The sequence below is a fragment of the Siphateles boraxobius genome, unplaced genomic scaffold (assembly GCF_051911475.1).
Source record: "Siphateles boraxobius isolate OS27281-9 unplaced genomic scaffold, OSU_SipBor_1 13, whole genome shotgun sequence".
NCBI lineage: Eukaryota > Metazoa > Chordata > Actinopteri > Cypriniformes > Leuciscidae > Siphateles > Siphateles boraxobius.
Genome location: NW_027508733.1, coordinates 16557074 through 16571718, shown reverse-complemented (window position 1 = coordinate 16571718; position 14645 = coordinate 16557074). Strand labels below are relative to the sequence as shown.

At 37.0% G+C, this 14645-nt stretch overlaps 1 protein-coding gene across 2 annotated transcripts; it reads left to right on the top strand.

Annotated features, from left to right (window-relative positions):
• The first annotated feature begins 2463 nt into the window (after positions 1 to 2463).
• nab1a (NGFI-A binding protein 1a (EGR1 binding protein 1)) lies at positions 2464 to 13844 on the top strand. Of its 2 annotated transcripts, XM_077226196.1 has the most exons (9): positions 2498 to 2689; positions 4076 to 4860; positions 5005 to 5138; positions 6224 to 6275; positions 8202 to 8321; positions 8825 to 8992; positions 9495 to 9654; positions 9752 to 9895; positions 12667 to 13844. In XM_077226196.1, exons 1-9 carry the CDS (start codon positions 2587 to 2589, stop codon positions 12738 to 12740), a joined length of 1740 nt encoding a protein of 579 aa, XP_077082311.1. In that variant the 5' UTR covers positions 2498 to 2586; the 3' UTR covers positions 12741 to 13844. The 2 variants fall into 2 exon arrangements, with proteins under 2 accessions (XP_077082313.1, XP_077082311.1); XM_077226198.1 differs by lacking the exon at positions 8825 to 8992 and having other exon boundaries at positions 2464 to 2689.
• The last annotated feature ends 801 nt before the right edge of the window (positions 13845 to 14645 follow it).

Here is a 14645-nt window from a genome sequence, read left to right as displayed (position 1 = left end):
TCATCAGAGATTCAATTATTGTTACACTATACTACACACCTCAGATCACGAGGGAGACCCTATTCATCTTTTACAAAAAATTATTAATAAAAATATTTTTTTTTTGTATTTTTTATTCATTATATTGTTTATAATGAATACATTGATGAATACTAACAACATTGACTAACTTGAATGAGGGGGAGGCTAGTGAATGATGTCCCAGGCATGCATTCAAGGGTTAAACTATTTTAAATATGTTTTAATTATTTTCAAAATATAAAAAACCTCAATTAACTTAATTATATCAAATTTAAATTACACTTAATATTTAAATTTAATTATTTTGTTTTATTTACTAAATGTAAACACACACATATAATTATTTACTTCTCTTTTTACTCTCTGATTCATAGCGAACAACCTTTAGTTGTTTATTCCAGTGATGAAATCCATCACTTCATTACTGTTTTACACTCTAAAAAAGGTTTAACAAAGCATTATAGACAGAACTGTCTTCTGCATGTTAAAATGAGAGTCAATTAATTAAATCTGAAATTGAGCGTGAAGTTGCATGCCAAAGGAGGAAGAAAGAGGATTTTCTGAGTAACTGTCAGCTTAACCATTAAAAACCGCAAACCCACGCGTACCCTGTCAACAGCCCTACCCTGCAATGACAACACCCACTCTGAGCAGGGGGCCCTTATACACACACACAAACCGAGATGTGTTTGCACGTCACAGAGTGCCTATGTATATGTGTGTGTGTGCATATATGTGTAGGCGGCCAAGTGTGTGTGGGCGTGTTTGAGTAGGAAGACACGCTTGACTCGGATAGGCTCAGCAAATTAAAGGAATCTTAGTTTTTTTTATCACCACCCCCCTTTCTCTTTCTCCCTCTCTTTCCTTATGTTTCTCATGCTTATGTTAGAGGTCACCTATTTCCTATATAAAAAGGAAGAAGATCATGCATGATGTATATGTATATATATATATATATATATATATATATATATATATATATATATTAACACACACATAATAACTGTAGAGATGTTTATATATATATATATATATATATATATATATATATAACAACAAAAGCAATTTGACATTTTTTTTCAAATAACATTTCCCCACATTGAAAAAACGTTAACCCGTGTGTGTGTGTGTGTGTGTGTGTGTGTGTGTGTGTGTGTGTGTGTGTGTGTGTGTGTGTGTGTGTCACATTGCATTCCCTTGAGAGCAGATACACTTTACAAAACTCTAGTAAAAGGATCCGTGACTGCAGTGAAGGTGCTGTCGCTTGTCATTTTTTGTCACACAGGATGGAAAATGACTTGGAAAAGCTTTTGTTTTGAGGAATAGACTAACACAAAACTGGGGGATCACAGCAACCACCACGCACTTCCTCCCAGGGGCTGTTCGCTGTGCCCAACCTCCTTCCTAAAATAGCTCAAGATTCTCTGGCAGATAGGAGGCTGCTGATGCACCCCTCTGATTTAGCCTTTTAGATATATGATTACATTTCATTTTAATATGCAGCTTGTGCGTTTTTTTGTTTTGTTGTTTTTTTCAGGCCAGTGTGGGGGAAGAAAGCATTATTTAACTTTATAGGTAGATTCTGCTGTGGTGTTGTTTTAGGTGTTTATTTAAAGCTGTAATTTTACTGAGATGCAAGAAAGAGAAAAACTTTCTGACCATTATTCATTTATATAGCAGTTTACTGAGGTGGGTTTCAGGGGGATTTTGCACACAATAGAGTGTGAGTGGATTTCCTGTGGGGTTTACTGTCTGGGGACAAGAAAAATTGTCACACAATGCATTAATGCAGAAATCCGACCGCATTGTAAGTTGCAAAAATGTTGCAAGGGTTTTGACATTACAGCATGCGTTTATGAAAACTAAAATAAAAGTAACATGACATAATTTCATAACACTAGTAGCAGTCATTACATTGAATAAGTACTTAAAATAAATATTTTGTGTTGGTGCTATTTTGTCAAAATTGAAATCGCTATTCGTTGAAAATCGTTGAATCCCTATTCGCTGGAAATCGCTATTTTACCGCGTATATTCAACCACATTTTATGAGGCACAAACTTTAAATCATGTATTTACAACAAATTGTTACAACACTTTTCTATTCTATTTTATCTATTTTCACAGATAGGCCTACTGACTTTCAAAAGTAAACATATCATGATAAACATTCACTGTGGTAAAATGTGCGACAATCTGCGCAGGTTTCCCTTATTTACATGAACGAACATGGACACCACAAAAAAAAAAACTTCATATGGTGTACTGAAGGATGTGTGGGATCGTGTCGGAAAAAAACTGTATTACCGCTTAATATTCTTCAATATGTCATCATGAATGTGAATATTTTACCGTGTGTGTGACCGCTCAGGTCTTCTCTCTCTCTCTCTCTCTCTCTCTCTCTCTCTCTCTCTCTCTCTCTCGGTATTCGGTCCCACGCGCACAGCGCCGCCCACGCGAGGATTTGCGTCAAGCCGGCGCGTGGGAGTTAGAGAGCAATGCAGCTTACATCGGAATATCCCCGCACAAGAGAGAGAAAGACAGCGCGAGAGGGAGACAGCAACGATGAGTCTTCAACGCACTTTCTCTCCTGCGCGAGAGGCGGAGCACTGCCTCGAGACAGCGGCGAGCACCGGGAGCAGTCGCGCGCACCAGCTCCGAAAGAGAGGTACGTAAACTCGAGGACTAATATAAACATTTCATACGTAAACATTCAGATGGGGAGGCTAGACTGTCAATGCATCTTGATTTGAACTAACTCAGTATCCTAGTTATTTGGATGCATTGGTCTCTTAGAGATTCCCAAGTGCATGTGAAGCAATAGTTTGAGATCTTCTCAGGAGAGTTTGCAGGAACCTGTCCATGCTTGTGTGAAGAATAATGTAATGCACTGTTGTGTTTGCATCAGTATGAACTTATGTGACACAGCCTTCTTGCAACATTTTTAATGTGATGTTATGATAAAAGATCTGGTCACTTTAGCAAGACACTCAAACAACCCAGGCTGTGCTTGTACCTGTATTGAAAGCACCTGTTAGTGGATTGTACCTGTAATTAGCATATAATAACTCATTTTGAATGAAAACATCTGCTAAATAACTACTTAAAGGTAAAGTGTACATGTTTTTCATTGTTAATATGTTAATTCAACGTTAAAAAGCAACAATAAGCCGTCTTTTCACCACTTACTACAAGCAAAAGAACATACATTGGTCATTAGTTTCCATTTGAAGTCATTCATTTCTGATTGAGAGTCGGACAGAGGTTGCATTGAGTTCTAGCTCTCTAAAGATGCCGGATTTTTAGATCAAATTTGAGCTTCAAATCCATGAAAGTTTGCAACTTGTGTGAATAAACATTATGTGACCATCTGACTGGACAGTAAAACTGGAGGTGTCATATAGAATTTTACGTGGATGAAAACGAGGCTGTGAGGGATAGACTTACAGCAGGGTGAGCAGAGGTATGAAAATACATATGTTGACAGGCAGGATGGACAGTCCAATCATTGCATTTGGTCTGAATGCAATGATTGGATGAATATTTTATGGTCCTACGCCTTCCACAGAGGATAAATAAAAACATTTAGACCACTTAACTTAAGCAATTGCTAATAGTTTTCATTCCTGTCAAAACTGTAATATTGTGCTACCCTAAGGTCTATTCCAGTCAAAACTGTGTGCGCTAAATCAGAATTATTAATGTTTCTTTCTTAATTATTAGTTACATTGTTTAACTCTGTATCTTTGGGCAGCAAATGTTCCCTTCAACTGTTTTGGCAGTCATTTGTCCATTGCGGGTTGCTTAATAATTGTTTTTCCCACCATGGTCAGTAAGCAATGAGTAAATGCTCTTGTTGTCATTCTCCTTTACAATTCACGTTATAAACAGAAACACGTCGGCTTCATGAATGACTACTGTAGACAAACTGTGACAGGCGTACTATGAGTTCACAGACCTTTCCTGTGAAATAAATAACATGTTGACTTCCAACATTATCGATAAGAAGCTTGGAATGACAGTGCTGTTTTACTCTGTGTGTTTGCATGTGTAGCCATGTCAGTGGTTCTGCCACGTTCCTTGGGTGAGCTACAACTGTACCGGATCCTGCAGAAGGCAAACTTGCTCTGCTACTACGAAGCCTTCATCCAGCAGGGTGGCGACGATGTGCAGCAGCTCTGCGAGGCTGGCGAGGAAGAGTTCCTCGAGATCATGGCCCTTGTTGGAATGGCGACCAAACCCCTCCATGTTCGGAGGCTCCAGAAGTCTCTACGGGATTGGGTCACCAACCCTTCCCTCTTCAACCAACCATTGACATCTCTTCCCGTTTGCAGTATACCGGTGTACAAGCTACCCGAAAGTTCCCCGGGCATCCACAGCAATGGGCAACAGAACCAGCTTGCGGTTCCCAGGGCATTATTACCCACAAGCCCCAGTCCTGGAAGGCTGGATCTCAGCAGGGACGGGACGCCAGGCTGCTCCCCACTGCAAGGGGCAGGCGAGAGTCGTTTCTGGGGAAGCGAGAGCGAGCACAGCCTATCTCCATCTGGAGCCTGTTCCCCGTGTTCTCCACATGACGCTCTCGAAACTCTCGATTCCACCGCCGTCCAGTGCGTGATGGAGTGTGTAGAGCGACTATCCCAAACGTTGCCCAAGAGCGACCTCACGGAAGTCAAAGAACACGTGCGTGCCAATAAGAAGCTCAGCAAGATGATTGGCCACATCTGCGAGATGAACGAAGACGATCCGCAGAAGGAGGTGGAGATTCGGAAATACAGCGCCATCTATGGGCGGTTCGATTCCAAGAGGCGGGACGGCCGGCAACTTACGATGCACGAGGTTGGTTTGATTCCTCTGGTTGGGGTGAATGCTAAGATATTGGGATTGCCGCATCAGACAATAATTGTGCCGATTAACAGAAATTGTTGTTCCGTAAGATTCTAAACATTTGACGTTTTCATTGTTGTTTCATTTATTGCGTAGCTAACGGTGAATGAAGCATCTGCTCAGCTGTGCATGAAAGATCTCTCGTTGCTCACCCGAAGAGACGAGCTTTTCTCATTGGCCAGGCAGATTTCACGTGAAGTTACCTACAAATACACCCGCAGGACAAGCAGGTAAGGCACAATTTCTTCAATTCTTCACTTGATTCTATAGAATTTTTTTTTTTTAATTGTGTATTAACCCTTCACTTGGTTGACATTATCGAAGGGCTTGCTTTTGTTTATATAGTAGTCCCGAAAATTGTGGGAGGGACATTGTCATTCTAAAGAGCATTTTATTGGACAAAAATTTGAATTCAACCTTTTGACCTTGTCTATTGTCCCGTATTAATTTTTAAAGGCGTTTTGGCCCTGTCTACACCCGATATTAAGATGCGTTAAGGTCGATCGGATCACAAGTAAATGAGGGAGACATACCCGTTTTCAACTGGTGTTTTAATCTGTTTCTGTTGTCCACTTTCAACCACTTCTGTCATGATTTCATCGAGGGGAGGGTCTATGGGCAAGTAAATGCATGGGCTTTTTCAGATCTTATGGGTTTGTATGGGTTTTTTCTTTTGATCTATAACGGATAAAATAAAGTATGCAATTTACATATGAACGTGCCCGGATACGACGAAAACACATACGGAGAACAGCAGCTTTAGTTTCTGCTGTCTGTTAGAAATCAGGAATGGTGAGAGAACATTGTGCTTGCTACGTATATTTATCTTCAAACCAAACTTGGGTCTTCAGCCGACAAAGTTTAAATCCCGTCTGGCTAGCGCGCTTCCCATATTGTTCACGAATTAGGTCAGTAGGTGGAAAGCAGGAGGTCTTTTGTGACTGTTTGTGACCCTAACCCTAACGAAAGCAATCCGGTCGAATCCGTTTTCGACTACCTCTGAAGTGGTCGAAAGTGGACAAGCTCACAACGTTTTAGATACCGTTTAAACCTGTATTTAGCGTCGCCCACTTGTGATCGATTGACCAAAACGCATCTTAATACCAGGTGTAAACAGGGCCTTTGAGTCAACTGTTTAGAGCACATCAGCATTTTATTAGTCACAAAACCTATTTGATTTTGACCATTTTTTGCTTTTAGTTTTATATATTTTCATGCTCTTCATTTATTCATACAGGCACCATCTTTTTGATAAACAATGATTTTTTATGGTGTAAAAAATAAGTGGGAAACTGAAAATAAATCATTATTTTAGGTCCCACTGCGGTGATGAAGATGAACCATCTCCCAAGAGAATCAAATCTGAGGTAAGTTTAAACAAGTTCTGTAGATTCAGTTCATATTCATAAACCCAACTACGACAACTTGCTTTATTTGCATGAGACGCCTGAGCTTTGTAATCATTTCGAGCTCCAGGTGGTTTCTCGGGACTTATTTATTAGTTTTGCATTCTTGTCATGATATTTATTGCCAGCCGCCTTCCCATTGTGTTTGAATTAATGCTGTGTTTGTGTGTGCACTCTCTCTGTTAATAATCTCAGGAGAGTAATTACTGTCATGATTCACTCCGAAATGTCGCGTTCACAGCTTTTTCCCTTGAGCAACGTTCTGCGCCTCTGGGTGAACATCTAAAAGTAAATGATATCGCTGTTTTCGTATCTCTATGAGGCCTCTAAGTCAACAAAATGGTAGCAAACAAAACTCTCAAGACGTCAAATTAAAACTCTATGTATTTAATTTTAGAAAAACTCGTTTTTGACGGAAGTTGTTTTGTTGGGTTCTCTGGATAAAGAAAAGCTTAGTACACAGACGCACGAATATTCATCCACACAGGAGAAGAAGTACACAGTGGACCGAAACACATAATTGACATCATCCTGTGGGTGCTTACTGAATTACCCACGCATCGCTGTGGCTGTCTCTGCCTGAGTCTTACGTCATACGTGGACACACACACGCACACACACACACACACACACACACACACACACACATGCGTGATGACCTCAGAGGAAAATGCGGAGGTTGTCAAGGGGCGACACGAAGTGAAAATTTGTTCAAAGGTGACAATCTGTTAGAATAACAAGATAAATACTGGTGAGAAACAAACCGGAACGTTGCCATGGCAGAAAAAAGTATTATTATTAATCGTTAGTATTTTTAAGTGTATTTGAAGTTTAAAACATTCAAAAAAGGACCAATGGATTGTTTTTCATAATTGTATGCATCTAATAACTCAAAAAGAAAAAAATTATAATAATGCTAATACTGAAACCAACTGTGAAAAAAAATATTCACTATGCCTCTTACAGAATATTTGATGACTGTTTTATTTTTTAAAAGGATTTATGAACAATTTACACAAATGTATCATTCTTCTTTTATGTATAGAATTATATATAAACTATACTTATATATAAACTATATGTTTTAAGCTCTACTGTACTGTACATCTTATATTTGGGGTCAATGGGATTGATGGTTTTAAAACGGTTTTATGAACAATTTACACTAAAATTGTTCTTTAAGATTTTGTGTTTCCAAATAAAAATATTATAATATTATTTTAATACTACTTTTAAATAAAACATAAATACTATATTTATTTAGCTTTAATATATATTTTATATTTGAGGTTAATGAGCTTTGAGGTTTTAAAACAATTGTAGGAAAAATGAACAAAAAATGTCTGCAGGATTTTATGTATTCAAGAACCAAAAAGTTAATATTATTTGAAAAAAAAATTATTTTAGCTTTATTATAACTCTTATATTTTATCTGTATGTATTTGTACAACAAATGTTATATAAATTATTGAATTATGCGAATAATATGTTTGCGTGATTGTGTAGAGTGTGTTTCTTGGCTCAGAGAGAGGGGGAAAATGGTCATAAACTAAATAATTAAATAAATAAATAAAAATTGTCCAAAAACCTTTGACATTATAAGTGGTGTGTGTGTGTGTGTGTGTGTGTGTGGAGGGGGGTAGATGCTACAAAAGTGTAAAATATGAATATTTGGATGGTTCATCTCGCCAGCAGCATGACTTACCTCCTCAGTCACCGTGGACTACAGATGTGATGACTCATTTGTGTAAATGTCATGTTTGCACCAGAGATGCAAATAAATCAAGCCATCATGGAGATATAAAACTCTCTCACTCCTGTCTGCTAGTTTTAATGAAAGTTTCCCAAGAGCTCATCCCTCTTTCACTTTTTGACACTTTCTCTTAGGACGGTGTCTACGATCTACAGGAGGCCCTTCACGTTCTTCATTCACGCCAGGACACGGTGAGAGAGCAGCTTGCAATCGCCAAATCTAAAGGAGACGAGACGATCAGACATAGTCTGCAGGTAGTTTGAGTCTGCGTTAAGTTGATGTATCGCAAAACATGATGTCTGTCATATGCATGATTTGTTTAAAACTTTTGTTTCAGTGTTTAAATGTTTGTTTGACTTGTTGTTTGACTTTGAACTTTGTTTCAACATTGTTTGAGCTTTTATTTTTCATTTTAACGTCTTTTGTTTCAAAGTTTGCTTTAACTCTGTTTGGAAACAATGTTTGAGTGTTTAAAGTTTTGTCTGAAAGTTAATTTTACATTTTTGAAAGGTAGTTTCAAAGTTATTTTAACTTTGTTTCGAAGGTGTATGTAATTTTTTATTACTAAAGTTATTTATTTATTTATTTTAATAAAGCACAAAATTAATATATTTGCAGATATTTTGGAAATATTCTAAGTTCACATACTTGTTGATCTACTTTGAAATGTGAGTTCCGTGTCGGAATGTCTGTTCTTGTTTTGGTCTGTGTGATCTCGGCCACTCCCAATTTACCCAATAGTATTTCGACATCCCAGGTTGCCAGTTGGCGGAAAACGCTGTGTATAGCGATGGAAGCTAGCAAACAAACTGCGTCAGAAATTACAGATTCTACCCGACCTAAAAAGCATCAGCCTCCATCTAAAAAGCTTTATATCCAGAGGCATATTAAAATGCGGATAATTCAACTCATCAACTTGCAGTGTGTAAGTCTCCTTAATTGCGCTCATTTTTGTTGCGTGTCCTCAATCTGGCAACCAGCGTGTCGAGTCTGAGAAGGAGGGGGCGGGAGAAAACTTTTTGACTTCAGAACCCATTTTAGCTACTAGCTGTCAATATTACATACTGCACCTTTAATGTTGTTTGAAATTTGTTTTTAGAAGTATTTTTTTGAAAGCTTTTTTTTCAACAGAATCATTATTTGAAAGAGCTTTGAATGTTTATTTTAGAATTGTTAGAACTTCAAACAATGTTTGTAGTAAATGTTTTGTTTTAAAGTTGCTTGAACCTCAGTTTGTTCGGAAACAATGTTTGTTTGAATGTTTTAGGTTTTGTTTTGTAGTTGTTTTTACTTTGTTTGAAACATTATTTTGAATATATATTTGTTTGAAATGTTAGCTTTCAAGTTGTTGGAAAACGTCACCTTTTTGAAACCTTTTTGTGAACATTTTCCTGTTCAGTTCACATTCAGTGTTTGTGTGTGTGTAGGGACAGCTGGACTCTCTGCTGACCAAGCAGGTGGAGCTCTTGCGTGACGCTGCCATCCAGGAGAGATTGAAATCGTTGGACTGGCGGATTCCAACAGTGGCACTGAAATACCTCGCTCCCACCGCTCAGAACTGCAACAGCAGTCTCTCACATCTGTCTGGTACATTTCTCCTTATTTGAGTACTATTAGTTTGTAACTGTTGCAATTGTTTGTATCATTGGTTTGAGTATATGTACCTTTTTTTGCTTAAATGCAGGCGAGAGACCCCTAAACTTGCGTCTGACCGATGTTCCGCTGGGCAGGCAATTGGCCAATGAGCTGAAGCGACATCACAAACAGAACGCAGAGGAACGACATCATAACCAGCAGAACTCTGAGGAGAGAATGACGACAGCCACAGGTTAGAGACAGATTCTTCACAACTTTGAGCTAGCGATTACTATTAAGTGAAGCTAGAAAAGAAAAATACCGCATAATAAATGTATCTGTTCTGTTGTGTAGTCTAACTTTACTTTGAGAAATTTACATTCCAATTGGAACTAAAAAGTGTTGTTCTGCCTGGTGTCAAAGGAGAACCTTTCGAAGTTCCTCAAAGAACTTTTTATTTTCTAGTTTTTTAGAAAACCATCTATTTACAGGTTCTTTGAAGAACCTAGAATCTGAAGAACCTTTAATGTAACTTCAAGAACTTTCCATCCAGAAGTTCTATTCCAAAACCTAGTGTGCTGCCAAACACTACAGTTCAAAAGTTGGGTCAGTTAGATTAAAAAAAAGAAAGAATTAAGTAAGGAATACTTTTATTCAGCAAATATGCATTCAATTGATCAAAATTGACAGTAAAGATTTTTTGACAAAAGAATTTTAATAAGTGAATGCTGTTCAAGAATCTTGAACAAAACGCATCATTGTTTCCACAAAAATATTAAGCTGCACAAGTGTTTTAAACATTAAAATGATGTTTCTTGAGCATAAAATCATCATATTAGAATGATTTCTGAACGGTCATGTGACTGAAGTCTGGAGTAATGATGCTGAAAATTCAGCTTTGCATCACAGTAATAAATTGCATTTTAAAACATATTCAAATAAAAAACAGTTACTTTAAATCATAATAATGTGTCAAATAAATGCAGCCTTGGTGAGCAAAAATTAGTTCTTTCATAAACATTTTAAAAATCTTACTGGCCCCAAACTTAGTGTACATAAGCAGCAACATCTTATTTAAAATGTAACCTCCTAAGTGACTAATCTGGAAAAAAATTATAGGCATATGCAGATATAATCAGTAATAACTATATTGCAGTAGTTTTTCTATTAATGCATTCAATATGTCCTGATTCAGCTCAATAATATCATCTAAATAAGCAGAAATTCCTGTGACACACTGTGTGCAGCTTCTCTCTAGTCGCAATGCATTCTGGGATTCCCAGACTATTCACAAATATACATGTGGTTCTGCCTTATAATTTGGCCAAAATGTGGGATTTCAGAAGGCAGCGTAACGTTTCCGCCTACCTTTTGGAACAGCCTTCAAATGCTGTCTAGGCAGAGCTGTAATCTTCAAAGAACCAACTCAAAAATGGTGTACATAATAAAATGGGTCTTGTTGGACCATGTATTTGCATTCATGTTGTAGCCTGGATTAGTACAGGTTTATCTCAGTATCATCCTGTCACACTGACACCTACATCGCTCCATTAAACCCCGATGTGTCAACGTACCGCACGTATCAGCGGGGCTTCAGAGAACTTTTTGTAATGTATGCAATCTCTTGCATGCAAATGTCCTCTGAATGTAGCACTTTCTCTCTGAAACTCCTACCTGCCTGCGCAAGCTGCGTTAGTGCGCCGCGAGTAGGTGAGGAAGGGGGTGAGGATTTACTCGTCTTTTTGACGTTTCGGGTTTTTTCTTCCGCCCCAATGTGGGCAGAACCTGATGTCAATCAGTGTCATTTACTGAGCACACTGGTCGTTTGAACTAATTTGAATATTTGAAAAATACATTTAATACCCTCAACTGTCTATTCGGTGATATAGATTTGAAACAGTAAAAAGTACCATCCTTTATTTTGTCGTAAACACTTACGATATGCTTTTGTTTACTGGAAATGGCTGAAATGTATTGAAAATTCCAACATATTGAAAGTGTTCTGATGCGAGAATTGAGGCAGTGAGGTTTAAGGTTTATGCAATTTTACTTGTTTTTAAAACTGCTGAAATTACAGAAACTACTAATTATTTTGAAAGATATTATGTAGACCTTTCCCAATACATCCAACAAATTAAATCGAAATAAATTCAGGGTTCAGGGATCATTTTATAGTGCAAAAGTTTCCACCCAGTACTGTTGTTGTCGCTGCAGTATTTTTATTATTTATTTTGATAACACTTTACAGAAAGTTGACATTAATTAAATGTATTTGTTATCATGAACTAACAATGAAAAATACTAAAGGATTTATTAAATCTCAGTTATTTCAACATTTACTAATACTTTATTAAAATCAAAAGTTATATATGCTAATAGTTAATGAACCTGAGCTAACATAAACTAACAATGAACATTTGTATTTTTATTAACTAACGTAAAAAAGAGATGAATAAATACTGTAGCAAATATATTGCTCATTGTTTGTTAATGCATTAACTATAGTTTAAAATGCATTAAATAGTTTTATCATTAATGTTGATAAATATTTGTTAGCTAAATATTTATTATTTTGCTTGATTTGACTAATGCCTCATTCTAGAACTTTGAAATTTGAAGTCTCTTGAATCTTGATTCCACACATTTCTTCATAGCCATTTAACTCTATGCAAGCAAGCTAACCAATTGATACATATTAAACAAATTAATTGCGACATTACGTCATTTCACTCACCGGCCATATTTGAAACGCCTTGAAACGATTTGAAATCACCAATTAAATCTGACAATTGCCTCAAAACAATCATGACAAAAAAAAATATTATTTTTCAGGTTAGACCATCTTGTAAAGGCAGCAGCAGTGACGTAATGACTTTACCAATTGGCGATTGGCTCTTTTATTTAGAAGGCGGGACTTATTCCGCCATATTGCACGTTGCACTTTCTCCTATTCATAGTAAAATGAGTGCACCATCTTTGTATATCTAAAGTCTTTGATTGTAATCCATTGCCTTTTTATTTCAGAAAATGGGTCTCAAAAAGAGCTCAGGCTTCTGGACAAGAAGATCATCAAATCAGAACCAGAGGACTCCAGATAACATCTTCAGCCTCTGAATGAAACCTACGTTTTGTTTGCTCAGTGGATATAGTACTGAAACTGTGTGGCCTTAAGAACTGTAAATGCCCAGAGATCAATTTATTTTGATTTTGATTTTATAAAAATTATTTTTATTTCTAATAATATAACAAAAAAAATGAACGTCTTGCAGTCGGTGTACACAGAGAAATTGTCTAAGAGTATATTTGTGACTGCGCATCTTTTTGTACATAATCTGTTTGTTTATTTGATTGCATGTCTTATTCGTAAACTATTTTTATTTAAACTATTCGTTATTCAACAGAAGCACTCCCCAACTGAGGTTTCGTAGAAAACGGTTGTGTAGTCCTTAGATTAGTTGATCATTTTAAAGTTAAATGATGACATTCATCTGTTCGTATCGGTTTGTCAGTGCGGATGAACTTAACGTGTACCGCGTAAAATACTGAATATGTAGAATTAGCTTCACGCGTTTTTGTGATTGCGTCACTTAAGTACTAGAAAAAAATTGTGTTCTGTATTTGTTACCAGAAACCAGCAAGGCCCATTCACACCAAAAACGGTAACTATAAATATAAATATATCGATAAATGTATTAGCATCCACACCAGCGGACGATATCGCTCTGTTTATTCTAAGCGCATGCTGCAGTTTTGTCGTCTGCCGCTTTAAATTCTAGAGTGCTTTAAATCTGGTGGATTCTGATTGGCTGTCATTGTTTTATTGTTCTTCAGCTGGAAAAGAAAATAGTTCTGAAAGTGATTCCAACGATATCGTTTCTCTGTGCCATTATCGTTATAGCTGTGGTGTGAACTCTGCTATTCTTTTATATTTAGAAGGATTTTTAGAACTAGATCTTAATTGTTATAGTTATCGGCCTTGGGGTGAACAGGCCTTAATTCTCAGCATACAATATTGTGTATCTGGCTGTCAGTAAACGTTAACTGTTACATTGTGACTGTGATTTTTTTCTTCACACATGGGTGTTTTGTTAGTTAGCTATGCTAGTCTGTTGTGTCTTTTTCTATGCACATGTGTCGTGTTTAACTCTTTTGTGTCTTGTCTTTGTGAAATCGTTCTACAAATAAAGACCAAACTGGAAAAATTTAGTTCACAAATTTTTCTCTTCACTTGGTCATAACATAAGCATGTTAATGGAGAAGAAAAACAAAGGAAAGATTATAATTCAATGCTTTCACATTTTCTTGCAAAAGATTTGTATTGTCTCACACTATTTTGGGAGGAAACTATATTACATTTGCGAGAGAAATGTTTTTGCAAACTAATGCCAATTTTCTTCAGGTAACACAAAATGTATGTAAGCAAAGCCTATGAAGCAAAGGCAAAAGCATTGAAATTATTTTTCCTTCCATCTCTATTTTTTCCTTCCCCATGTAAAATGTAAGTATAAAATATCAATACATTTACATTGAATTTTAGATATAATATTATTTAGATATATAACATTTTAAGGCGGCACTTAAAGACGTCCCTGGTGACTTTAGTAGGCTATTTACATATATTACTACCCATTTTAATTTATGATTGCCATTAAACTTTATATAAGCAAGCTAACAACTTAAAAACAGTTTATTTATAGAGGCAGTCTTAAAAACACAGCTCAATCTGAAAGCAGTTAATAAATTGAGCTGATCCAAGCAGCTTCCTGTTCTGTTTATGTCACGTTAATGCTAAAATGCGCCCACGCTCTATACACACACGCACACACACACAATGTGTGTGCTCACGCTTAGATCTACAGAAGCCCAACACGGGTGTTCCTCGGGAGACACGTCAGTGAGCTCCTACAGAATCTCTGCATGTGCGCCTGTGTGGTGACTGGTGACCCAGTTGTGTGGGCGGTGCCTGAATGTGGGCGGAAACATTTCGAACAGCAAAGGCTTTT